Source organism: Grus americana, chromosome Z, assembly GCF_028858705.1.
Source record: "Grus americana isolate bGruAme1 chromosome Z, bGruAme1.mat, whole genome shotgun sequence".
NCBI classification, from domain to species: domain Eukaryota; kingdom Metazoa; phylum Chordata; class Aves; order Gruiformes; family Gruidae; genus Grus; species Grus americana.
Window position 1 is genome coordinate 2,582,139 of NC_072891.1, and position 25,475 is coordinate 2,607,613.

Consider the following 25,475-nt stretch of genomic DNA (forward strand, 5'->3'; position numbering starts at 1 on the left):
AAGAGTCTCAGAAAAGTGGCTTCAACAAAACCTGGCAGATTTTGGCTGAAAAATCAAAAGCTTGGGTTTTTTTTTTTTTTTTAACACACCCACCCATCCCATTTTTAAGCCAGAATTGTTCTGGAGGTTGGCTGAAAACGTCATGGAAAAAGATATCTGCCTGTCCTATTGAACCCCCATGCCCAGGCAGGCTACGTTAAGTGATGTGACTGTGCTTCTTTCATTTCAGAATCAAGCAGACAAATGCCCAGCCTGTGCACCTCCAGGATATCAGCGGCCCAGCAACAAAAAAACCCCCCCTGCTTCTTTTCCTATCATGCCGAGGGTGAGAAAAAAAAGAGAGAGGCATTGGAGCTTGCTGTCCCCGCAGAGAGCTGCTGCTGCCCGCACCCGCTGCCAGCCCGCGCGACGGGGATGCAGGCAGTCGTCACCCCGTGCTGGAACAGCCTCCCATAGTCACCGTAGTGCTGCTGCTTTTTCTTTCTGGGTAACAGTGCACTTCAAATCATCTCTTTTATTCACCTTTTTAGGAGAGCTTGCAGGGATGCATATGCGTTTGCACGTCTACCTAGAAAAGAGCATTTTTTTTTTTTCATGGAAATACCTGCATTTGCAAGAATTCAAACGTGCTTATTGCTTGCTATGCCTTAATAAACCCTATAAAACCTTTAGCTGTCCAATACAGGAAAGGAAGCAATCCCGGGTGGCAGAAATCACACATACAATGACTAATCAACCTTAATAATCCACACGCTTCATAAGCAGATATTAATCTGTATATAAATAGATCTTCAGGCAAAAAAATTAAGGATCCGTTGTTTATTTAAAAAAAAAAAAAAATCAACCCGCCGCAGAGACATACGCACTCACAAAAAGCAGGCACAATTTTTCAACGGGTCCAAATGAGATGATGAACTGAAATGGTGCCAGCTGACTTCCACATTATAAACATTTTACCTCTGTTTTTCCACTGAAATCAATTGCAGGCTCCAAAGTTACACAATTTCTTTGCTTTTTGCTTATTTTCTTGCTTGGCTCTTTTAATACAGTTTTGGTGCTACAGAAGGAAATCTGCAAGCTGAAGAATATGAAGCTATTTCAGCTCTTTCTTTGCTACAAGAAACCATCTGCCTCCCAGGCATAATCCCAGTCTACACTTGGTCGGAAACCAGTTTGGTTGCTGGCCGTGTAACTGGATCCACATGGAGAGATGTTTGGCCAAATGGTTTTCATGTTTACACCAACAGCCAGCCAGAATTACGCTTCGCTTTCCAGTGGAGCGGGGTCTGGCTTTCATCCAGGGTATTTTTAATCAGGTCACACATTAGCATTTCCTCAGGTACCTGCTACCTGCAGCTTTGGTCTCAAAAAATGCAGAAGCCACGCTGAGTTTAAAGTCTTTCCCAAATGCTCCAAAGAGCTCACCCATCCTCGTACCCACACGAGGTCTCTGAAAAGGCAAACACCTCCCTGAAATTCTGCCTATTTTCTGAAAGAAGTGAGCACGAACAGTTTTCTCACTCTACAGGCTTCACGGGTCCTTTAAGTTCACGCAGTCCTTGAATCTTCACTGCCAAAAAGATGATGGAAAAGTCTGTAACCCGCATCCCTCCTCTGCTTTGCCTGTAGGTACCAGGTAGCATCATTCAACCCCCAAATTTTCAGACATGCTCCTCTGTGTTTCCTCCAACACTGACTCCAAACGACTTCCCAGCTCCTCTGCACCCCTCTTCTGGGATGCCCTGAAAGGGGGTGATGCTCAGAGCATTGCGTGCTGGGGGCATCGCCTCTCGCCCCAGCGGACTCCCATTGCCCCCCAGAGCTCCCCTGCTGTCCTGCGTAGCCACGTGGACAGAAACCCTCACACACACACAAAACAGCACCAAGGGCTTCATCGTGTTCCCCTCTCTGGCTGAGCAGGATAAAGGCTCATTAGTGGGAAATATATACATCTATATACAAACCAGGTATATCTTAGGTGAGAGAGTTGGGGTCGTTCAGCCTGGAGAAGAGAAGGCTGCGGGGAGACCTTAGAGCCCATTCCAGTCCCTGCAGGGGCTCCAGGAAAGCTGGAGAGGGGCTGGTGCCAAGGGCAGGGAGTGACAGGCCAAGGGGAATGGCCTGAAGCTGCAGGAGGGGAGATGGAGATGGGATGTGAGGCAGAAATCCTTCCCTGTGAGGGTGCTGAGGCCCTGGCACAGGTTGCCCAGAGAAGCTGTGGCTGCCCCTGGCTCCCTGGCAGTGGTCAAGGCCAGGTTGGATGGGGCTTTGGGCAAGCTGGGCTAGTGGAGGGGGTCCCTGCCCATGGCAGGGGGTTGGAACTGGATGGGCTTTGAGGTCCCTTCCAACCCAAACCAGTCTGGGATTCTACGATTCTATGATCTTCACCGGCTAGGCTGGGTTGGTGTTTGCTAGCGATCCCATGCTGGCTGGCATAACCACGCTCACGCCCCCCACCCATGGTCCCACTGCAGTCCTGGCACTCAGACCCCCATACACACAGAAGAGATTCCCTCGGGAAATATTTCCCCCAGAAAATAATTAGAAATGGATTTTAACCACCATACCGCTTACACACAGGGCGCAGCCAAGGGTGCCGACCAGCAACCTGCTTACACACAACCAGCCCTTTTCATCCCATTTTCCCACCCTTGTTCCCCCCAAGGCACCTTGATCCCTGCCTTTGTTTCCTCCTCTAAACATCCCATAATAAGTCTTGTGCAATCCTAAAATGCTCTTCCCCTGTGTGTCCCATACCCCAAGGCAGTGACACCTCTAATAGTCTGAAAGATGTTCCAGAGAGCAGCTCCATGGAGCTAGGGCCAGGCATTATCTGGGCTCCCCCGCCTGCCACCACTCCTCTGTGCGTGCAGGGGACACTTTTACCCCATAACCCCGCGGGGCTACGGCTGCTGGGTGCGACAGTCACACCACGAAAGAATTGCGTTTTCATCCCAGATCTCCACGCAATGTTGGCAGGAACAGAACGGGGTGATAGCGGCTTTATAGTCCTTCCAAGCCTTTGATGAAGATGTGATCGGTGTTGGGCTGCTCGAAGCACACCTGGTAGACCAGAGCTGTTAGCTTCCCCTTCCTTTCCTACGATGCAGAAATGTTTGTAGCCTCTGGCCATCTCCTCCTCCTGCTAGTGAGATCTTGCCCTTGGCAGCTGGTGGGACTGGGGCTTTCTAACCTGAGCGTCCTCCCACTGCCGCCTGCCCTACGTGCATGCTGAGGCACTACCGAGAAAACGATCACTGGACTGGAGGAATGAAGGGGGAAAAAATGGGGAAATCTGAAAAAAGCACTGAGAATTTGGAAGAAGGGAGAAGGGAACAGTTTGCGAAGAGCAGCCAGAGACAGCACGTAGGGGCAGGAGGTAAGAAAGTTAATAAATCCAGTCAAAAAGCAAAGTTCAGCTACACAGACACGGGATGGATTTTGATGCTCCACAGAAATTGGAGAAGAAACCTCTTTTCCCCCAGGAGTCAATTCTCATGGCTAGGAGCCCTCAGGCACCCTGAGCACTGGTTTCAGGGAGGCAAAATTGTTAGCAGGGCAAATAACATACCTCAGTAAGGAGACAAACAACATCTGGGCAGATGTCACCAAGGTTAAGCTTCATCTTTGGGAAAGCAACATCCTGCCTTAAGGGCTGGCACCAAAGGGCTTAGATCCAAGATATTTTTTTTTAAGTAAAAGCTTCTGGATGGGAATTAGTTTCGGTTGGACTTGATGATCTTAGAGGTCTTTTCCAACCTTAATGATTCTATGATTCTATGATTCTAGTTTGATGCTTGAAAAATCGGTGGGTCTTAATAGTGGAGGTGAAGAAAATGTTGCAGTGAGAGATCAAAGGGGACTTTGATTCTGCTTCTACCTGGTGACTTAGGATGGACAGAAGGAAAATTACTATTTAGTAAATGGAAAGCAAATCATTGTGAAACAGCCTGACAGCCCAGCTCCAACATCTAGTATGCAATCTGGAAACAACAGAAGAAAAATACTGTCTATAAATCACCACAATATCCAGAGATATTTCCAGAGAACTGGAAATGCAGCCACCCCAAAGCCTTCAGCCAGTCCAAAAAGCTCTAGGCAACACTAGTGCAAAGATTTGGCCAAAATACATGATGGGCAGAGCAGAGAGTAGTGAAGGACAAGGTATGGAGAACATCTACTGGTATGCAACCTACGCTCAGCCTAACAAGAGTCTTCACTCACTCTTCGTGTGCTCCTCACTTGTTTCCCAACCAACAGCAATGGGCAGAACTGGATTAAATCATGGAAACTTTGACAGAGTTCACTGGAAAAAAAGGAGCTTTCAGGCCATCGAATCTAATCACAGAACTTCACCCAGTTACCACGGCTGTAACCTAGTAATTCGTGTATAAATATCTTATAGAGATCCATTATTCTTCATTTCAGGTCATTGAAAGCTGAAGACTCAACCGCTCCCCTTTAGTCTCATATTTAATCCTCTTGACAATGTTTTTGCAAATGCTGCCAAAACAAATTTTCATTTATCAGCTTTAGAGGGCTTCAAAAGCTAGGACCAAGTAGCAGAGCTTGTCTGCAGAAGACAACGTGACCGGCATTTACTTCACTTATGAGCAAGTCTTCAAAGTCACAAAGAAATACCATATATAATGTACAGTTACAGTCCAGATTCACTTTTTCTACACAAAACAAGAGTTTCCTGCCATGGAGGGGACACACCCATGGATCAGGAGGAGGATGGGGACAGAAGGTACTGTGGAGAACGTCTGAACAGGTTCCTCTGGCTATCACCAAACCAGGGCACCCAGAAACACTCTGCAGCTCCTCGGCTTGGGTGAACATCCCGGCTGCCTTGTGATGTTATTTCAGAGCAAGACCTACGAATGCATCAGCTACCTCTTTTTCCCAGCCCACTCCCTGCAGCGCTCCCCTTCCCATGGGAAGAAAACCTCGGGGAACAGGCCAAAGGGAACTGCCGTGCACTGCAACGTGTCTGGACAACGCAGAAATCTGCACAGCCGGGCATATCATGGAAAAAACCCACCACGTAGAGGGAGCCTCTGATTTCTCTTCCTTCCAACTCCGTAAGGAAATTGTCCTGTCTTGCCCTGCTTGTCCCCTTGCACTGTTGGACACCTCCCAAGCACCTGCAGGGAGTGTTTGAAAACACTACATGGAAACCCCAGAACCCCCCAGAAAAGGTCCCTGCAGGTGTCCTTACTATCAGCATGTTAATGCACGGGGCTGGAAGAAGAGGCATCCCTTTGATGCTCCGAGATCTGCAGCTCAAGGCAAGCTGAACTGCCGAGTTCTTCTGCTCACGTGTACTTGAAACCCTTGCCCTTCCCACCCAGAGAAACATAAGAAAACCACATTTATTTCACCATTCCCTTCCTTTCACAAATAATTCTTTTTTTTTTAAAGAAATCTGAAGTCACCTAGAGCAGACCACACCAGGAATGGAGGATTTTACATGGAACGGAAAAGGAGTTCCAGGCTCCAGCCACAAGGTCACTCTGGGACAGCAGGTCACCCAAGGCTGGGTGCACCCCCAAACCCCACAACCCTACGCCTGTAAATAATTGTGCCCAAGTACAAGTGGGAGAGTTCCCACAGAGCCTGACTTTAATGCTACAGAACACCAAATTTAACCTATAATGAAATAGAAGAGGGAAGCATTTGAATTTGAGTGGGATTTATTAAGAAAAGCATAAGTGGTGGCATTTCACAACATGTTCCGCGCAGTATAAAGGTCCAACTGAGCCTTTCTCTACATCTGATTTTATCAAGAAAGGAAAAAAAAAAAAAAAAGCAGCAAGAACATAAAAGCCTGTATGAGCCATATCAACAGCCTGGGGAGGATTCATCCCTGCAGCAATCTCTCTGTGCTCTCTCTTCCTCAACCCCACTGTCACCTCCCTCATAGCACAAAACCCTCTTCTTATCATAATTAACAATTTTAATGTACGGATTATTTCAAGCCAATCACATCAGTCCATTATAGGTGGTTTCACGAAGTTGCATTTCTAATTCCAGTAATTTACACTTGGAAACAAAGATATACAAAGGGAAATGGTTACTGAAGGTTTTCTTTTCAAAATAATCAAGAGCTTTGGTTATAAGTGACGCTTTTGAAATACAACCTGAAGTCTAACAGTGGTGTTGGGAAAGTCTTTACCGAGTATTCGTGTAGGTTAACGGAGCAAATGCGAGCGGGGGGGGTAAAAGCCTCTCTCACTGCATCCAGGGTTTTTGGCTGTTACCTCTGACCTGAGGTAGGAATGATGTTTTCAGCCTCCATTGCTCAAAAAATATCTTTGAGAACGCTTTTTGTCTTGACCACAGGCTCCAGCGGGCAACAATCTAATCCTCATTTTTACAAGTATTTTCCACAGGTAGATATAGGGGCTGTCGTGTTCATTTATCTATTTACTTATTGAAAAGGAGAAATGAAACCTGCTCATCTGGAGCCCAGTGCGGGCACTGTGCCCCCAGCACGGTGACCTAGAGAGCATCTCCATGAAGGTCTGGGAGCCCTGCTGGGCTCTGACCTGGAAGGAGGACCTCTAAGGACAAGCGTCGGCTCCCACCGACGGAGTGGTCACAGCAAGGCAATTTGGATTTGGGTCTCGCTGCAAGCAGCATCCACCCGGGTGCCACTTAGCACCCCCGGTGATTGCAATGACGTGGACATCTGGCTGCTGAGAACAACATGTGCTGAGTACAACTGTGGCTGTCTGGATTGCTTTTCCTCCAGTTACAGACCATGTCTCTTTCCAAATATGTTCCACCCCGGCACTCTACGGTCTTTGCCATGCTTAGCAGACCCATTGTCTTTCTCCTGGAGCCATGAGTGACCCATGCCCCTCTCCTGGAAATCTCCCCTTCCTTTGCCGACGGTGCACAGATCGATCCTTCTACTGCAGACCTCTGCCCTTCTACCCCACGTAAAGATCTGCTGTCCGTCTCACATCTCACGGTTGTCTGCCAGCTCACAGCTACGTGTTGAATACAGAACTTTTCATCTCTGCCGGCCCATGATCCTACCCTGACATCTCCCTTTGCCAGCACTGGGAAAGACACCAGCATCTCTAACCGAGACTTGGACTTTTCCCCAGGACCTTTTCTCACCATAACATCTTCAGGGAGCCACTACGCAACCCCAATTCTTGCTCCGACGTTCGTATCTCAACCATTTGTACGTGGCTTTCCTTGACTAGATGAAGAAGAACACCGCTCCACTCACACCGACCCTGAAGGCTGCCATCGAAGACCATTTTCCAGTCTGTTGCTGTGGAGGACCACCTCGCTCTCTGTTCTGCGTTCCTCCCTGGGGTCTCCCGCCCAGAATGTGGAACGGGAGCTGATGGCCTTCACTTCAGCACTACACAGCCCACCCTCTCCCTGGCCGTCGTTTCACTTCAGCGTCAAGTTCTTTCTCATTTCGGACTCTTCATGACAGCATAATCACAAGTTTCTTCATGTTCTGCCTGAAATTTCCACCTGCGACTTGAACCTACATACGCTAAGGGACTGATGTGAAAAATTGCACAGCTTGAACTCGCACGAGTTCCTGCATAAAGGAGCCTTCACCTCAGCAGGGAAGCACACGACAAAATAGGGGGGAAGGCGGGCACGGCAGCCATTAAAGGCTTCTGATTTTTTACTTTTTTTGACCTTTTCTGCGCTCGCACCCGTTTCACCAGGGCGGGTGAATTTAAGCCCAGGACGACCAGGCTGGCTTTCCTCACAGCTGCCCCGTGTGTCCCTGGGCGCTCTGAGGGGCAGAGGCCGAGGGACCGGTCGCAGGCAGGGACCGCCCGCAGGCAGCTGCCCGCCCCGCCCACCCCCGGCCCCGCCCAGGAGCCGGCTCGGCCGCCCAATAGCGCGGCGACAAGCGCGGGGCGGGGCCGCACCGCCACCTCCCCCTCCTCGCCGCCCGCCCCCCTCCCCCCGCCGCCGCCGCCCGCGGCCGCCGCCGAGGGGAGCGCCATGGGACAAAAGGCGCGCTGAGGAGCGCGGCCCCAGCGCCCAGGACGCGCCCGCCACGCTCGGTGCCCGCCGTGGCATGGCGGCCCGGCGCCGCTAGGCCCGGCCGGCCCGGCCCGCAGCGCCTCCCCCGCCATGCCGAGCGGCAGCGCCGCCGCGGCCTCCCCCGCCGCCGAGCCCGCCGAGCCGCCGCGCCTCCCCCCCCACCCGCCGCTGCTGTTGCTCCAGCAGCGCCTCGCCGGCCTCGGCCTCCGCGACCGCGGCCTGCCCTCCGCCGCCGCCGGCGGAGGAGGAGGAGGAGGAGGAGGGGCGGCCAGGCGGCAAGCCCGGCGGCGGCGGGCGGGCTTGGCGCCGCCGCCCGACCCCCCCGGGGAGCCGGGGCCCGGCGGGGCGGAGGAGGAGGAGACGGCGGCGGCGGGGGACGAGGGAGACCTGGAGCTGGAGGAGGAGGAGGAGGAGCTGCTGGCGGGGGAGGACGAGGAGGAGGAGGACCCGGCCGCGCTACTGCTCCTCTCCTCATCCTCCTCGCCCTCCCAACCGCTCCCGCTGCTGCCGGCGCTGGGCTCCGTCCTGCTCTCGCCCTCCTTCGATGCGCAGGAGGCGGCGGCGGGGGCGCTCTGCGGGGCGGACGATCCTCAGGGCATGATGGCGGCGATGCTGTCCCACGCCTACGGCGGCCTGGGCGGCGGCGGCGGCAGCGGCGGGGGGGCGGCGGGCCTCAACGGCGAGCAGGCGGCGCTGCTCCGCCGAAAGAGCGTCAACACCACCGAGTGTGTGCCCGTCCCCAGCTCCGAGCATGTGGCCGAGATCGTGGGCCGCCAAGGTGAGTGGGGGACCGGGGCGGGGGGGGGGGAGGGAGAGGGGACACGGGACACCCCCAGTCCCCGGGCAGGGAGCGGGCGGAGGTGCGCCGCGGCCTGGCCTGGGCCTGCTGCCCTTCCCCCGGGGTTTCGTGGCAGTCCTCTCCTCACGCACCCCCGGGCTGTGTCCCTTCGGTGCGGGCTGGAGGAGCCCCTCGCCTCGGTGGTGGCTTCGTGCCCCCGGGACCTTCCTCTCCCCTCCCAAACCCCGGCTTCCCCACGGGGGACAGGGTGCCGGCCCTGCCTGCGAAGCCAAGAGGCGAGCAGTGGGTTAGCTCAGAGCTCGGGTTATTGTTAATTCGAGCTGTAAAACACAGCATGTAGCCAGGCCATGTACAGGTAGGTGTTGGCACAGGCTTTGGTCTTCGGCGACGCTGTGCCTGTGGTCTTCAGTAAGAAGCTGCGTTTCACTGTAGGAACTTTAGGACTGTGTGTTACAATGAGTTTTGGGTGAAGGACTTTAACTTGCTTGCCTTGCAGAGCAGGGTATGGGCTAACACTGTTCCTACAGCTTTCCACGGCGCTCGGCAAGACAAAGAGAGACCTCAGAAGCCGGTGAGATGGAGAAAGGAGCCACGTGCAGCCCTCTTCTGTGTGAAAGCCCTTGTCTTTCTGCTCGGGTTGTGACTTCCTGTTGATCGCTATTGCTACACTCCACGGGTCTTTATTACGCTGTTAGGATAAGGTCATATCGGTGATGTCACATTCGTTGTTGGCCTTTCATGTGGTCTCATGGGAACGGTGCTTGGAGGAGTTAGAAAGATGACGTTTCGTGCCAGCGTTCTGGCAGCGAACCTAATTTTAAAAGCACTTTTTATGTATCAAGAGAAGCGCTGAGCGGTGTCAAGTGTAGGTGTGGAAATGCAGACAATGAAGTCGCCGCTCTCTTCCTCTTCCCTTTCTGTGTTATTCTTTATTGGCTTGGGGGTGGTGTGTCTCGTTTGCTGATCGGCTCAGATAACGAGTGGTTATGCTGTCTGGTCTCTCTACATCAATGCGGTTTTTGTTTCTTTTTTTTTTTTTTCATTGAGTATGGAAGAAATAGTAAAATGGGTCTAAATCAATGTGACATTAAGGAAATGCCCACTGAGCACCGATGCTTAGGCAGACTTTTGTTTTCACTTCCTACATTTATTTTAGGCTTTTAGCAGTCTAGAGTGAGTTTTTTGCTGGGTGTGTCACACGGAGAACCAAAGCCTGTGCTGCAGAAATTGGCAGGTATCTTCCTCTGATGCAGACAAGTCTGTTCAGAAGCAGAAAATATCTTTTCCAAGAAATAGTGTTTGAATGTCTTAAGACTTTGGTCATGTGTCATTGGGGATGGCGGGGGAGGGAGATGGAAAACAGAACTGAAAATGGTTATTGCTACTGTCCTCTAAAAGAGAAATATGAACTATTGGGCTTTGAGGACTGATTAGGCTGCCGTGTTTATTCTCCACTGGATCAGGATTGTTCTCTGTAGTATATTTCTCAGTACTTTGAGTCACTTAAAAACAAGATAATGGAGTTTGCATAAAAATAGGATCATTGTTCCTGCAGAGTTCACTTGCTGCTTCTGCTTTTATTTCTTATCTGATGTCACACTGCTTGGCTTGTGATAAAATATTTAGCCTCGGTGGGGAGGGATCGTATCCTAAAAAGAATTAGGACTACAAAAGAGGAAGGAGCAGAAGGAGAGCTAAAAAAGTTGTTACCAAATTTATTTGCATAAAAGCTTTGCGTAAGGAGGTCCTTCAGAATTCTGATTAGGGGGAGACATGCTTAGAGACTGCCTTATTGAAGTTGTATCAGTTCCACTAAATATTTGTCACATTTCTTAGAAATACTCATCCTTGCATCTCCTTTTATGAACCAGAGGCTTTTACTCTCATCCACCTGCTTTGCCCGTGTCTGTGCTTCAGCCCAGCATCCGTCTGCCTCGAGCAAGGCTGGCTCTGTGGAGCTGCATCCTTTGCTGATCATTCTGCGCTCTCTAAAAATGAAGATGCTGCATATTCTCTTCCTAGCACACATTGTAACCAGCTGGTTACATTATCTTGAACGAATTCAGCTTAAGTTTTATGCCAGACTCTTCTGGGCTGTAATACTTTAATATCTAATTATGTAAGGGCGATCTGATTGGAATGTTACTTCTGATGGATTTTCACAAAGATTAAGTTTAGATTCTTTCTATTGCCGTCTTTGTGAGGTATAAAAAGAACTTGAAATGTCTGCAGCCCAAAAACATCAGCTCTGAAATACCAGGAATGCTGAGTTTGAGCTGGGCTTTGCTGGAGGCCTCACTGCTGTGTCTGAAAGTACGTTTATTCTAAGTCCTAACCCCCTAACTGAAAGAGTAATGATAACTAGAATTCCACTGTATTCTTTATCCAAATTAAATTTTTTGCACAGAGGTGGAGAATTTCCAGACACTGTTTATCGGACGGAAGGAGCCCCCAATTCCTAAGAGAGCTACAAACAAGAAAAACCTGATGGTGCTTGCATTTCATACTTTTTTTTTTCGATTATGTGCAAGTTTCAGAAATAAATATAGCACTTCAGGCAGTGAAGTGGTGCTCCCACAGCCCCGCTCTGGGTTGCTATATTGCAGGTTCCCACGCTTAGCCAAGCTCTGCTGGTGGCTGTGCACAGATGTGGGATGTCACAGTTCTAGAAGGTGTGGAGCGCCTGAAATGTACCTTGTGGTTGATGGTTTCCTTGTGAACCTACGTTGGAGGCTGCTGTGTTACTGTGACAGTAGTTAAGGATTTTGTTGCTGGAAGTATTTACATTACTGGAAAAGGCTTAAGTACAATTTTCTCTTACCAAATAGTAGGTGTTATTCTTTAAAAAAAAAAAGTGCACAAAAACCCTCCCAGGATTCAGAAATACTACAGTATTTTTTTAATATCAAAAGTTCTCAACCTTTTCTTATTCCCCTTGTCCCCCAAAAATGAAGCTGACAGACACTAGTTGGGGAAGCGCAATATAATTCTTTGTAGTCTTTGAAGTGGAAGAATCTCAAAGGTGAACAACAAAGGAAAAGATATTTGTATCCTTTTATTCTTGTTAAGGCATGTGACTGGGAGCCAGGAAAACTAGATTCCATTCATGGCATTGTACAGGCTTCCTGTATGAATTTGAACTAGCTGTTGAATCCAACCTTCGGTAAGTTGGCCAATCATCATGCTGACCAGAAAAGTGGTTTCCTTTGCTGTCAGCAACTAAAAATCCAATGTACATAAAGTTGCATTGCTTTAAAAAAACAAAATAATGTTGGAGAAAGTGCTTTTGAGAAGTGGTAGCAAGAAAGCTGTGTTGCCGGGGAGGTGACTTTGCCTGAGAAAAGCTGGCATAGGGCATATACCCAAAATTATATAAGCATGTCTCCAGACTTAAAAAAACCCCAAAAAAACCAAAACCACTTTTGGAGCTCTAACTTGGAAGGTTTTGGTTTAATCTTGAAATGATGTGAAGGACTTGCAAAAAAAAAAAAAAAAAAAAAGTCCTGCTGAGGATCACCTGAAAACTGTTTCCCATATGTAAAGTTAATGATGGTGATTTTCTGTGGCAATCCTGCCATGGCCTGGTGGGCCTTGAAAAGGATTTGACAAGTTTAACTGGAGTCTTCAGTGCCCCCTGCTACTTTCTTTTCACTAAAATAGACGTGTTTGAACATTAAAAGCTTTTTTTAATAATGCAAAAAGAGGGGTTGTGTCTGAAGACAGGAACAGGAAACCTGAAAGATGCTGGAAGGGACAAAAGTCTGTCCTGTGGAGCGATGCTGCATCCCTGAGTGTATTAACTGTCTTCAGATAATGATTGCTGGAATAAATTTGCTAATGCATTCCAGCATTGTGACTGTCCAAGTAACGTGATTTTCCAAGTGTTTACGTCCTTGATAAAGCTGACAGTAGTGGTTTTTTTCCTCCCCGAGACATCACTTGAGTTGAAGCTAGTTAACTCTAAAGCCTGATGCTTCTCTTTCTTCAGGAAGAATAGTTTGGATGATGGTTGCAGAACTTGAAACGGGCAGGGCAGTCTCCAAAACCCAGATGAGTAAGAGGAGGAGGAATGATATCATCCCATTTCACTGATTAAATCGATAATGACAAATCTGCTTTGCATGAGACGGCCTTGCAACTAAAATAACACTTTTATGCATATTTAATGATCTTGGACTCCTTTTTGTTCTTTGCTTCTGAATGTGGGCTTTTGAGCAAAATATTATTTCGCTTAAAACAGTCCTGTACCTCGAAACAAAAAAAAAAAAAAATACTGATAAGTTGGTAGCAGATAACTATCTAGCATAGCTGAACAGCCAAATAAAAACAATAACTCTCACTCTTGGGGAGTGGAAACAGTGCTAAAACAATCCTGGAGCACATATTTGTGTTAACAGAGTACAGTACATAGATGTCCTATGGTAGACTAATTATAGTCCTGTCAAAAAGAACTATGTCTGGGTTTATGTCTCGATGTGATGATAATGTGACTGAATTACTGACAATACTGAGGTAGCCTTGATGGGTTATTAATTGCTGGCCTGTAAAAAATAGTCAGCATACACATAGTTAACTAGTCTGAATTGCAGATTGTTTGGGGTTTTTTTTTAAACTGGATGCTTAAGATTTCCACTCTGAAGAATAATTTTAATCTGCATGACTGAAGTCATCACATATGTGTCAGTTGATTGCCACAGACAACAAAGACCACAGGTTCAGCTCACTTATTTTAAGTGAAAGCTGAAAAGGCAGTTACACTTTAGGTTTTTTGGGGTTTTTTTTGCATTTTCCCTAACAAGCAGGTTATTAAATATTATATTAAATGGACCTGTTCTAAGACTGAAAGAAAACTTGAGCTATTTGCTGAAATCGAAGAGAAAACCTGTTTTTCTGAAAAGTTAGTCTCGTCACTTTTAGAACTTGGAACTCCAGGAACTGAAACACGTGAGCATACCGTGGCCTGGCACTGTCTGAAATCGTTGCTGAAGTTTCAGCGGCCTATTCCTCTGTAACTAACATTATTTCAGTTCTGCTATTTGTCATCGGTGCTATGCAAAGATCCGAGTCGAGTTGCAAAGTGGGTCAGAAGGGTGCAGGTTCTCCAGCTGGGATTGTAAATCCTCAGTTGTAAATGCTGCTCTTGTCTGGCTTGTTGGGTGGGAAGCACACCAAACGCAGTGCACACTCGAGAGATTTTTCTCTTTGTGTAGTCTGCCAGAAATTCTGTAGGTTTTAATGTATAAATACCAGAAGTGAATACCTGCATAAGTAAGATTTTTTGGATGAAGCTGAAATTAAAATCATAAAAATCTTGCCATGTAAAATGCTAATTTCTAATCTTCTGGTCCTTTTGTTTTTCTTGTAGAATTGCTGTGTCCTAAAATAATTTTTTTTTTTAAGTTTCTAACAACCAAAATCCTGATTAATGTGCTTCTGAACTGCACTGGATTAACCTGCCTGTGGCATGAGAAAATGGTGATGAATTTTTTTAAGCTGTTAGTAAAGTCAGCAGATGTTGTGTGTTTCCCTGTATTAGCCCCCATTACCCTCTCTTCTGGTACACTGTGGTCTGAATTTCTGGAAGAGAAGCTTTGTTCTAAACAAGTGTTGGATATCTCAAAGATCTTAAGTTTGTTTTTGATGCAGTATGTCCACTACACAGGGCCAATTCCCCATTGCAGGCAAAAAATTTAACAGGGATAGGGTTGCAAACTTGCTGTAACAAAAAAAAAAAGGCTGCTGAGTGCTAGAACACTTATTTAATCAAAAGAAAAATCCAAAAAGCTTTAAATCAAGCATTTGTTTCCAATTCCAGTTGCTCCTTAAGAATGTCTTCCTTTTTTCTCTCTCTTTCAGGTATTGCTTTAAGTTCATGAGATCTTGCCAGCGTCCGAGATCTCAGTTTCCTTCACTGGTTTGAGTCAGTAGTTCTGCAGTCTGCACCAAGCGCTCTGCTGCTCCTTTGAACAAAGACACAGTATCTCTTACTTTATACCTTCCAGTTCACTTTACATTTGACAATATATTGTGGAATTTTGGGTATGAAAACACAGCTCTAGCAGCGTTTTTGAATCAGGGATTTGGTGCAGGTGAAGATTTGCCTGGGGTTTTTGCGATCTTCTTTTTACTGGCCATCTTGACGTGCTGTGTGGCATGTTGAATGGTCGTCCCTTTTAATATCCTCTTTCTGCGGGTCAGCTTTCCCAACATTGTTGCTCGCACAGATCTGTTTCATTAACTAGATCAATGTTCTTAATGAAAACAACTTTTTACCTGTAGCTGTTTTATTTATTGGACATATTCCCTCTCCTATAACTATTGTTTTTCTACTTTTCTATCTTTCTAATTTTGCTCAGCAGCTGCTACCTTAGTCCTGGTGCTGCAGTAGTGCAAGTACTAATACAAGCTTCCGCCCTCTGGCTGTTTTGCTGCATGTAACTTGTTTACTGAGTTGCCCTCTGTCTTGGGAATCAGAGTATTCCTACGCCTTTGCAATTGCTGATGTAATGGATTGTTCCAGCCTGACATAGAGAGGGGGAACGGTGTGTAAGCTGACTACTTCATTTTATACTGGATTGATATATAAATGGATTGATAAATTGATACATACCTAAGAAATCTTTAATAAAGAGTTTGTATGCTGTTCTTGAACCAGGGCTTTTGTTTTCCAGAAGAGGGAAATGTCCCCAAGAGCTTGGAAACAGCCTTCTCTTGGGAAGCTTTCTCAGCATCATCAGAGACCATCTTAAAGCTCCCCTCTTTTCCCATCCATTGGCTTGGCAGCAACAGGGCCAAACAAAGTCCTGCTCCCTGCGGTCTGGCACAGCCAGACTGTGATTCCTTGGCTCTTGCTTAAAGTATTTTGAGATCTCCAGGTTGTCCTCCTTGCTGGTACCCAGGCAAGCCTGAGCCCGTGTGGCTCCAGCATCTGGTGCGCTCAAGCTTGAAGCGCTGGTCTGGAAAGTATCTTGTCTAAAAAAACCTTTCTGCAGTTCCAGCTGGATGACAACAAGTAGGAAAGTCATGTATCATCTTAGCATTCGTACACGTAAAAAATACAAAGTGAAATAAGTGGTCAGTTGCTCCTCAGAAATGGGTAAGCGTGATGGAATTATAATGGGAGCAGTCTTGGTCGCTATATATAGCGTGAGTCATATTGAAACGTTCCACAGGCAGGCACAGGGGGTTGGTGACTGCAGCATAACTAAAAGCCTTTGATTGCAGTGGTAAGTTAATAAGGGGGTCAGGAGGCAGGGAAAAATGTCTTTGGTATAAAATGCTCTAATTTTTATTTTTCTTGAAAGACCTGTATGTCATCTTTCCTTCTCTTGGAATAACTGTATCAGTGTGGCTGTCAGTTCAGTTTTTCTTTCTCCTCTACACTAGTCACTAATGTACCTACTTGTAGCATTGCTTATTGTAGTGTTGCTATAGCTAGAAGTGAAAGATGGTTATTACCTGTGTACAGCACTTCTGAGGTACAGTCGGTGTCTGAAACCATTAATGCAGACAGACAGAACTTTGTTCCCAAGTTTTGGCTTGTAATGGTGTCAGTATTGCATTTTGGATTGTAAATTTGAGAAGAAGCTGTGCTTGGTGGGTTCTTATTATGATGAAGCATCCTTACTGTGATAAATGAAAAATTTCCTCTGAAAAATACAACCTGATGAAGGGCAGAAGTACTAGTGCTCGGGTAGCCTGTGGGAAAAGCCTTTGCCTGGGGACATCAATCTCACAACTTCACGTGTGTGTTTCAAGTGGCCACCTCCATGGAACTGCAGCTTGGGTACCACCAGAGAGGAGGTTGCTTTGGTTTGTTACGTGAGCAAAACACATTTTTCCTTAAAAATCTGCGTACATCCTTGTCCTTATTTAAGCAGTTAGCCTGCTCTCTTCTTGTCATCTTCTGTTTCTAGACCCGCCCCATGAGCTTTAGCAAATCCCACCTGCAAGCTGCGCCCGTCTCTTGGTGTGTTCATATTTGTTTGCTCTCTGGCATGTATCGTGCCTAGTTGTCACACAGGAGCCCTAATCTTACCGGCTAATTAATCCAAATAGTGATCAGACTATTACCTGTACTAGAGAATGCTAATTGGCAGCTGTTAAGGCTGTTGGTGGTTGATCTAGTCCTGTCTTCAGGATGGATGAGGTGTCTCTCGGTTTACCTCTTGCTGTAGAGAAGGCTGAATAACAATAAATGAAAACTTGCTTTCAAAAAATGCTATTTGATAATTACTGTCCAAGTTTAGGCTGTCTCTTAAAATTGTTTAAAACTAAAAAGGAGTATTTTTTTACAGCCTTCATTCTTAAAATCAAAATGCCGGAGGGGTGATAAATAGCTGCCTGAGTATGTAGATCTAGGGTTTTGTGCAGATCAGCATCTTTTGCAAGTGCAGAGAAGTTACTTTCTTCATCTCCCTTGAATCAACTAACTATATTCAACAGCCGGGTGGAAAAAAAAAATAAATTTGTCAGGGGTTGAAATTTTCCGGTTCATGAATAAAAACAAGGTATGAGATGAATTAATTGATCTTAGGTGAAAGGCGATAGTAACCAGAGTCAGTCTATGAACTGACCAGACCACAGGTAGTATTTCCTAGGACTTGAATAACCCATGGAAGTGCCAAAAATGTTCTGGTCTTAATTTTCTTGTGTAGCCACCCTGCTTAAGGAGGTTTAACCATTAAACAGTTTAGGATTTAATTTTCTGTCCCAATGCTGCTCCATCTCTGTACGCTTAATAAATGGGGCATGTATCAGTTTTCTACTGTATAATCACAAACTGGATGGATATTTTTAGCTATGTCACGAGCGAGAGGAAGCACCGTGTATGTTTAAGCAAAAGAACACAGCTTGTACCGCCAGTGAGGATGAACAGCTCTTCTGAAAAATATGCAGAGCAGTCATTCTCAATGAAATAAATTAATTTTTCTTTGTTAATGAAGTGGGCAGTGTTACGCTCTGCAGACCCAGCAGCCGTTGGCCTTATCCAGTGTTTCAGTCTCTGCAAATCCTTTGTTACCTTAGCTGCAGGAGTTCGCCCTTTCCAATTAAAACCTTGTAGCAACCTAGCAATGAAATAAGGGCTGTGCCAGCTTAACAGACTCTACCTTTAAAGCTGTGTCCATGCACGACGGTTTGCAGGTTCGTAGAAAACAAATCCCTGTGCGTTCCCCACTCTCCTTGGCGTGTCTGATGATGCAGTGCCATCCTCTGCGGATCTGCAGGGACTTCCTAGACCCTGCCCTTAATTTCTAGGCAAGGAATTGGCCGTGGCTCTACTAGCTAGCAGCTCGTGGTTCCAGGTCGATGTTACTTAATTATTCTGTTCGCTGTCTCCTTATTTGGTGTCAGCATATTACAAAATCGGTGGTCAAAGTGCTAAAGACCGCATTCAGAGTGGAGGCTGTAATACAGTATTGCTTTTCATCAGATAACGGCAAAGCTACTGACAAATATATTCCTGTGAACTACAGCTTTCTCTTTACAGCTTTCTCTTTAGCGCTAACGAGCTGTGGAGGCCAATTGTGAGATCTTTGCTTTGCTCTGGGGCCAAATTGGAGGATGCTGGGTGTATGTCCCGTGTAAGAGATGAGTTGGTGCTAATGCAATGTCACCCTGCTTGCTGCTCTTACAGCCCAGGCGGTGCTGGTGTCTTCCCACAGGATTTGTGCGTCTGAAGAGCTGCAGGAGGTTCTCAGTTTTGACCCCCTTAGCCAGGTACCTGTCAGGAGCAGGGAAGGAGAACAAACTGGTATTGTCATTTGATTGTGGTTCACAGGGGCTGTTCACTGAATTTTTACCTACCGTGACTTCCAGTTTCTGTTTAGATAAACTATCTTTTTTTTTCAGCTTGGTTTTTTTTTCCCCCAAAAGCCCTATGTAAATTGGTGAGGCAAGGTTAAACAGACATGATGGCAACAGATTTAGGTTCCTGTGTGTGCCTGAATCTCAATTTCACAGCACTTGGCAAGAGCTGCAGGAGGAACATGGGTATGAGGTGTGCATCCCTGCTTTGACAGGCTGCGTTTTGCTAACATTGGTACTCGGAAGCATGAAGGACTCCCTTCCCCTCATGTAGCTGTTTGGAAGAGACCACGCAACGATGTCATCCTCATCTGTAAATCAATCCTCCTCCCATTCCCAGTGCGTGGCATTGAGGTGAATTCAGCAGAAGGAAGAAATCGGGGAAAGATGCTGTTTCTCCTGGGCTGCGGCTGTGGGATGCTTTTTTGGGTAGTTCTTGGCTCACGGCAGCAGGTCGGCTGGCACGGTGCGAGGCAGGCACACACAGAGTTCCCGCTGCGGTCGCTTGGCTCTGCCGAGGAGTTTCCCTCGTGGAGTAAATGGCCTGAGACTGAGTTTGATGTGTATCATCCTGTTAAGTGATGATGAAAGGTGAAAGTCGAGTGAAGGCTGAGCTGGTCGTTACTGCATGGGTGAGGACTGCGGGTGCTGTGGCTGCTGTGCTTAACTCTCACTTCAAGGGAGGAAACAAAAAAATCTGTTTTCCTATCACCTTTTTTTAATAAGGAAACATTTGATCATTTAAAATTGGTAGAGTATGAGGTAAACAATTCCTTCAGAGCTACCCTTAAGTTTCTTGGGGAGTATAATGTTTGTAGTGTTTTTAAAATGTTCGGTCAAATAATCCTCTTAAGGGAAAACTGGGGGGGAGGCTTGAGAAGAATGATGCAAATCAGCCAGTGCAGGATGAACACCACCTGCAGGGCTCGGTACAGGCTTGGCTCCTCGTCCGGTGCCTGGGCAGGCAAGTAATAAATCTTTGCCTAAATGAAAGCAAAACTGAAGGGTTTTGCTTGAACCATGTCACTATGTACTTATAGTTGAGTGTGCTGCTTAGGAATGCTTATACTGCTGAACCAAGTACGGTAACTTGTATTGAATAGACTTCTGTTATCATACCAAAATTAAAATTACTTTGACAGGCTTGATTAAATTGGATTTCCAGTCTAGAAGTCCCCTCTTTAGCCTTTTATCTCTGTACTTCAAAATTTTGGATACAATGATCTGATTATTTATTGCAGAAGTGTGAGGCAGTGTATTTTTTTTCCCCCCTTTGTCTTGCTTTGTCTAGCCTCATGAGATTGGGAAACTTCTTGATTCATCCCTTGGCCACATGACTTCATAGCTGGCCGACCTCATGTCATCGTGGCCGCAGTGCCTCTGGATGCTGTGAATTGTCGGAGAGGGGATGGGATCGGCCGTGCTTCATATCGTCATCTTGGTAGTGACTAATGGAGGAGGGTGGGAAACCGGAGCAGCTGAGTAAAAGCAAATAGAAGGATCATCCTGCTGGCTTGGTATAATGGGCTACTGACCTTGTGTTGTGACATGACTGTCTGTGGTGGGGTTTTCCAGTGCTCCTTTGCAGACAAAACCCAGCGGGCATTGACTCATTCAGAAATCTCAGCTTTCCTATGTGTTGACTTTCTTCACTTCTAACTTTTCAGATAAAGTTTGAGAGTTGACCTTGACGGTCTGTGGAGTCAGCTTTCCATTGAAGCCAGCTTTCCAATGTTGAAAAGGCTTGTTCTGTCGCTGCAGGGAGTTGGGGCAGCGTTTGGCCTCTGCTTTCTAGGTACGTGACTCGTACCTTAAAAGCTCTGCTCACCTTGGTCTGGGCCATTCCGCAGCCTGAGGAAGAAGGAGGGCGAGGAAGGCTTTTCTTCACACCGCAGTAGTTTGGAAATGTGGCTCTGGCAAAGCAGTCTCTGGGAGTTCGCAGCTGAAATGGGGAAGGAAGCTGAAGCTGCAGCATTGTAATGTGATTTGAGTTTCTAAAACATCAGGAAAATCTTGTCTAAAATGTAAATTATAAGAATTGGTAAGGCACTTTGGAAGCTAGAATTAAGTAGGCTCTGAACTGTGGTATATAGTAATGAATTACATATATTTTTATATAGATAAATCTTATGCTAGATGCTCCTAGTATTCTCTTTTAAATGCTGCTTCTGAAATTTCTAGGAAATAAGAATATATACTTGAATGGGATGGAGTAAATGGAAGTAATTTGTGTAAATTGGAGAATAACTGATACACATCAGGAGGCTGACTTCGATTTTAGGTGCTCTGGTAAAGAGGGCTTGATTGGTGTGAAAACAATGCAATTTTGGGTTTCCTGGTGGGTTTAAGGTTTGGGCTCACCATCTTTTCGAAGTGTGAAGGCATGGGAAGCAGAGCAGGCGAGTGCATTTACTTACAGGGAGAAATGCAGACATAGAGATGGAGGGAGTACAGGCGAATTGCCCAAGTGAGGTGCTGCTGTCTGGTATGAGCAGGGAAATGGCATGGCTTCAAAGGATGTGTGCTTTGCTACTTCCGTAAGGCGTCTCGTGCCTGTGTTTTCCCTTCTTTTTTTTTTTTTTAAATCTGGTAAAAATTGGTGGGCTGTAGTGGAAGGTCAAGGCTTATAGGTTTGTTCTCTCCTGCAGATACTTGCTCTTCTAGCTCGGCTCTTGGATCCCCATCCCCTCCTTTGCGCAGATCTGCCTGCGCCTCACTCCTTCCCTTGCAGAAACCCTCCGGTGCTCCTTGGTGCGTGTTCTGGTTGAGGTAGGGCCTCCGAGAACCCTCCCTGACGAGCTGTTGAAGATAATGAACTTCCTCTCCAGCTGCGTCTTGGAAACAAAGGACTGTTGTGTTCAGCCTTTGTCCTTGCTGTGTGCAGGGGCCCTGCAAGAAGAGGCTCTTCCTTCCCTTTATTCCAACCAGTATCTGCATATTTTCTGGGTTTTTTAATATTAGTAGATAGTCCTGAATAGAATGCATCTTTGAGTGGCTTTCGAACTGTAAAATATTTATTGCTAGTGGTACCTCGGGTGCAAGGGACTGTCAAAACACTTACTTCGAGAGATCGTTTCATGTACCCAGACAGTTACGAGATACTTAAAGTAAATGAGGAAAATGGGAACAAATTTCACTCTGCAAGTGAAATGATGCTTGAAACACTTGGTCTGCAAGTGTTGCTTAGAGTTGTTTTGAGATGAGGTTCGCTATAAAATGACGTTGAGCATGACATGCTTTTGAATTTGTTTTGATATATACTAAATTCAGTTAAGACTGAGTCCAGCAGACTGTCTTGGATGTCACGGACCTGCTCGCCTCTCTTAATTTTGCACTGCCTGCTTTTCTGGTCCTGCGATGGGTAAAAGGCGGTTCTCTGTGCACTGTGCCAAAATGCCTTAAGTGTCTTAGGAAAGAGCCTGCTGCCGCTGTGTCCTAGCAAACTTGATAATTCAGTCCCCAAAAATCAAAGGCAAACGTTTCATTAACTTTTTGCTTCTCTTTCAGGCTGTATCTACCCAGTTAAAGAGAGAAATTCCATGTAGGCACGTAATATTACATAGTAAGCCTTATTTGCATGCAACAGACTGCTTGAACTCCTACTCGACAGTTCAAGGAGTGGCTCCTTCATCCCACAGGGAAGAGTAATGTTTAAACAACACTTATTGATAACAGGGAGCAAATGAAGAGTTCTCAGTAAATCAATAATTTTATCTATATCCTACACAGGTTGTGTGATACAGACCCTTCTCTCAGTTGTAAGTGTTTAATTTGCTTTTAGGACGTGCTTGGCAGTGAAAGGCTAACGTACCAGCAGACTTTAAGCGCGTGTATGCGTGAGCCCTTACTCCTTTTGCAGGATCTTAGGAGTGACTGAAGGATATCCAATCAGTGGGAGGAAAAAATATAAACTCACCAGTATTTTTGGGATAATCATGAACGTGGCTGTTGTAGAGAAAAAGCCGTTCGCGTTTATTCCGTGTCTAATAGCAATTGAGGAGGTGATGGGTTAAAACGGCCCAAGAAACGTTGCTAAAAGAGTTTGTGGCTGTAAGTGTCAAGAGGTCTGTTTGGAAATAATAGGTAGAAGTTGTTACCGCTTTCTCTAGTGTGGCTTGCAGAGATAAAAACAGCTGCTTCTGGTTTCACCCTATGGTTTCTTGAAACTCTCAAGCAGCTTAAAATAGACGGCTTTCTTGTGGCTTTCTAAACTTAGACGCCTTGCTAAACTTGCATGCGTTTCCTTTAAACAGGTTGCAAAATAAAAGCACTAAGGGCCAAGACAAATACTTACATTAAGACCCCCGTTCGTGGAGAAGAACCCATCTTTGTTGTCACTGGACGAAAAGAGGATGTAGCCATGGCCAAAAGGGAAATTCTCTCAGCTGCTGAACACTTCTCCATGATCAGAGCGTCGCGCAACAAGAACGGTCCTGCCCTGGGAGGTTTGCCATGTACCCCCAACCTGCCGGGTCAGACGACAGTCCAAGTCAGGGTGCCTTACCGTGTAGTTGGGCTAGTGGTTGGACCGAAAGGAGCTACAATCAAAAGAATTCAGCAGCAGACCCATACCTACATAGTCACTCCCAGCAGAGACAAGGAGCCTGTCTTCGAAGTTACGGGAATGCCCGAAAATGTCGATCGCGCGCGCGAGGAGATCGAGATGCATATAGCCATGCGTACCGGGAACTACATCGAGCTGAACGAAGAGAACGATTTCCATTACAACGGTACGGATGTCAGCTTTGAAGGAGGCACTCTTGGATCTGCGTGGCTTGCTTCTAATCCTGTCCCTCCTAGCCGCACCAGAATGATTTCTAATTATAGAAATGACAGCTCCAGCTCTTTGGGAAGTGGCTCCACAGATTCCTATTTTGGAAGCAATAGATTGGCTGACTTCAGCCCAACGAGTCCGTTCAGCACAGGCAACTTCTGGTTTGGAGAAACGCTGCCTTCGGTGGGCACGGAAGACCTTGCGGTCGACTCTCCCGCGTATGACTCCTTACCAACGCCTTCCCAAACCATTTGGACCCCTTTTGAACCCGTAAACCCACTCTCCGGCTTTGGTAGCGACCCGGCTAGTAACGCCAAGCCTCAGCGCCGAGGGAGCCAGCCATCTACTCCACGTCTGTCGCCCACGTTTCCGGAAAGTCTGGATCACCCGCTGGCTAGGAGAGTGAGGAGCGACCCGCCTAGCACCGGCCACCAAGCCGGCCTTCCCATATACATCCCTGCTTTCTCCAATGGTACCAACAGCTATTCTTCTTCCAACGGTGGCTCCACGTCCAGCTCGCCCCCCGAATCGAGACGGAAGCACGACTGCGTGATCTGCTTCGAGAGCGAAGTCATTGCGGCCCTGGTCCCCTGCGGCCACAATCTCTTCTGCATGGAGTGTGCCAACAAAATCTGTGAAAAGGAAACGCCATCGTGTCCCGTTTGCCAGACAGCTGTTACTCAGGCAATCCAAATTCACTCTTAAATATATATAGATATTATTATTATTATGGACTTTTAAAAACTCTTAAAGGCATGGGTGTAATGGTACCCTCTAGTAAACTTCCTAATGAATTCTGACTGTTGGGCTTTCTTGGGATTAGGCTGAAGTTGTTAATAAATTTCTACTTTCTCAAAAGGCTGCTACGGTAACACTAAACCTAGGTGGTCTCTGTCCGGTTCAGTGTAAGCAGATGGCATGTTTAGCAGAGATACATCTGGTGTGATGTTATGGCACAGTGAGGGGAAGTTTTCATCAATTACACAACCGAAAAAAAACCAGAAAACCAAATTTTTACGGGCTTTCTAAAGGATCTCTGTTAAGCGTTTGACTTCTGCGTGCTGGCAGCAATGAACCTCGTCGCCTAAATGCAGAAGTACTCGTCTGCCGTCGGAGGGTTTGTGGCATTATCAATATATCAACACTTCCAATGCTGCCTTCTTTACACTGCCAGTTTTGAAAAACAGGTTTGGGGAAATTATTTTTGCTTTGTGCAACAACTTATGCCTAATTCTTCAGCATTGCAAATACCTTTTTTTTTTTTTTTAAAGTGTAGTTTGATTGATTGACATGGATGATGTTATTGGCAGGTTCAGATAATGAATTACGGTGAGTTGAGGGGGAGAGAAACTGCCCGGCGCATCTCCGTTTTGCCCGACGTGTTAAGGGCAGTATGTTCAGAGGATCAGGAACGTCTCGATTTGTGAATTCCTACCCACTGCTTTTCTTAATGTAATGTGGAAAAGTCTGGCTGGCTTCATCCCATTTCAGTAAGGGCTTTGGGATGCACATACTTCGACTAATAGTGAGGATGCTGACATTCCGTTCATTAGTCCGATCAAGCTGTTCTTAAATTACATTTTTAGAGAGAATATAGTTCAAAATGTGAAGCATTTTTATGTTCAATCCATATTTGTCTTGCACATATATAAATACATATTTTATTTTTAGTAAGGAAAAGGAAAAAGGGGGAGTTGTGTACGTGCCCTTGTATTATTCATGACAGCAGCTGTGACAGTGGCCCTGCAATCAGTTTACTTCATTTCAAAACTGTCTTTCCAATCATAAGGAGAAAAAAAAGTCTTTTGAACGCGCTTCTTACATTTCAACCTGTGGATGTTTCTAGCTTTTTTTTCATCCTCAGTACGTTCCCAAATCTGTGCTGGCATATATTAAAACAACAAAAACAAAAAAAAAAAAGACACAAAGTGGAGTTCTGGTGGATTTTTCTATTTTTTTTTTCTGAAGCATTATTTTCCCAAGACAAGACAAAGCTTTTTTCTCAGTATAACAAAAAGAAATTATATGTGTATTGAACTAGTAAATATACAGAAAATTTTA

The 25,475-nt window shown here is 46.2% G+C and overlaps 1 protein-coding gene across 1 annotated transcript; it reads left to right on the top strand.

Moving 5' to 3' along the window:
* Nucleotides 1–7,956: 7,956 nt before the first annotated feature.
* MEX3C (mex-3 RNA binding family member C) lies at nt 7,957–25,101 on the top strand. The gene is made up of 2 exons (XM_054808963.1): nt 7,957–8,812; nt 22,894–25,101. Exons 1-2 carry the CDS (start codon nt 8,125–8,127, stop codon nt 24,117–24,119), a joined length of 1,914 nt encoding a protein of 637 aa, XP_054664938.1. The 5' UTR covers nt 7,957–8,124; the 3' UTR covers nt 24,120–25,101.
* Nucleotides 25,102–25,475: the final 374 nt, after the last annotated feature.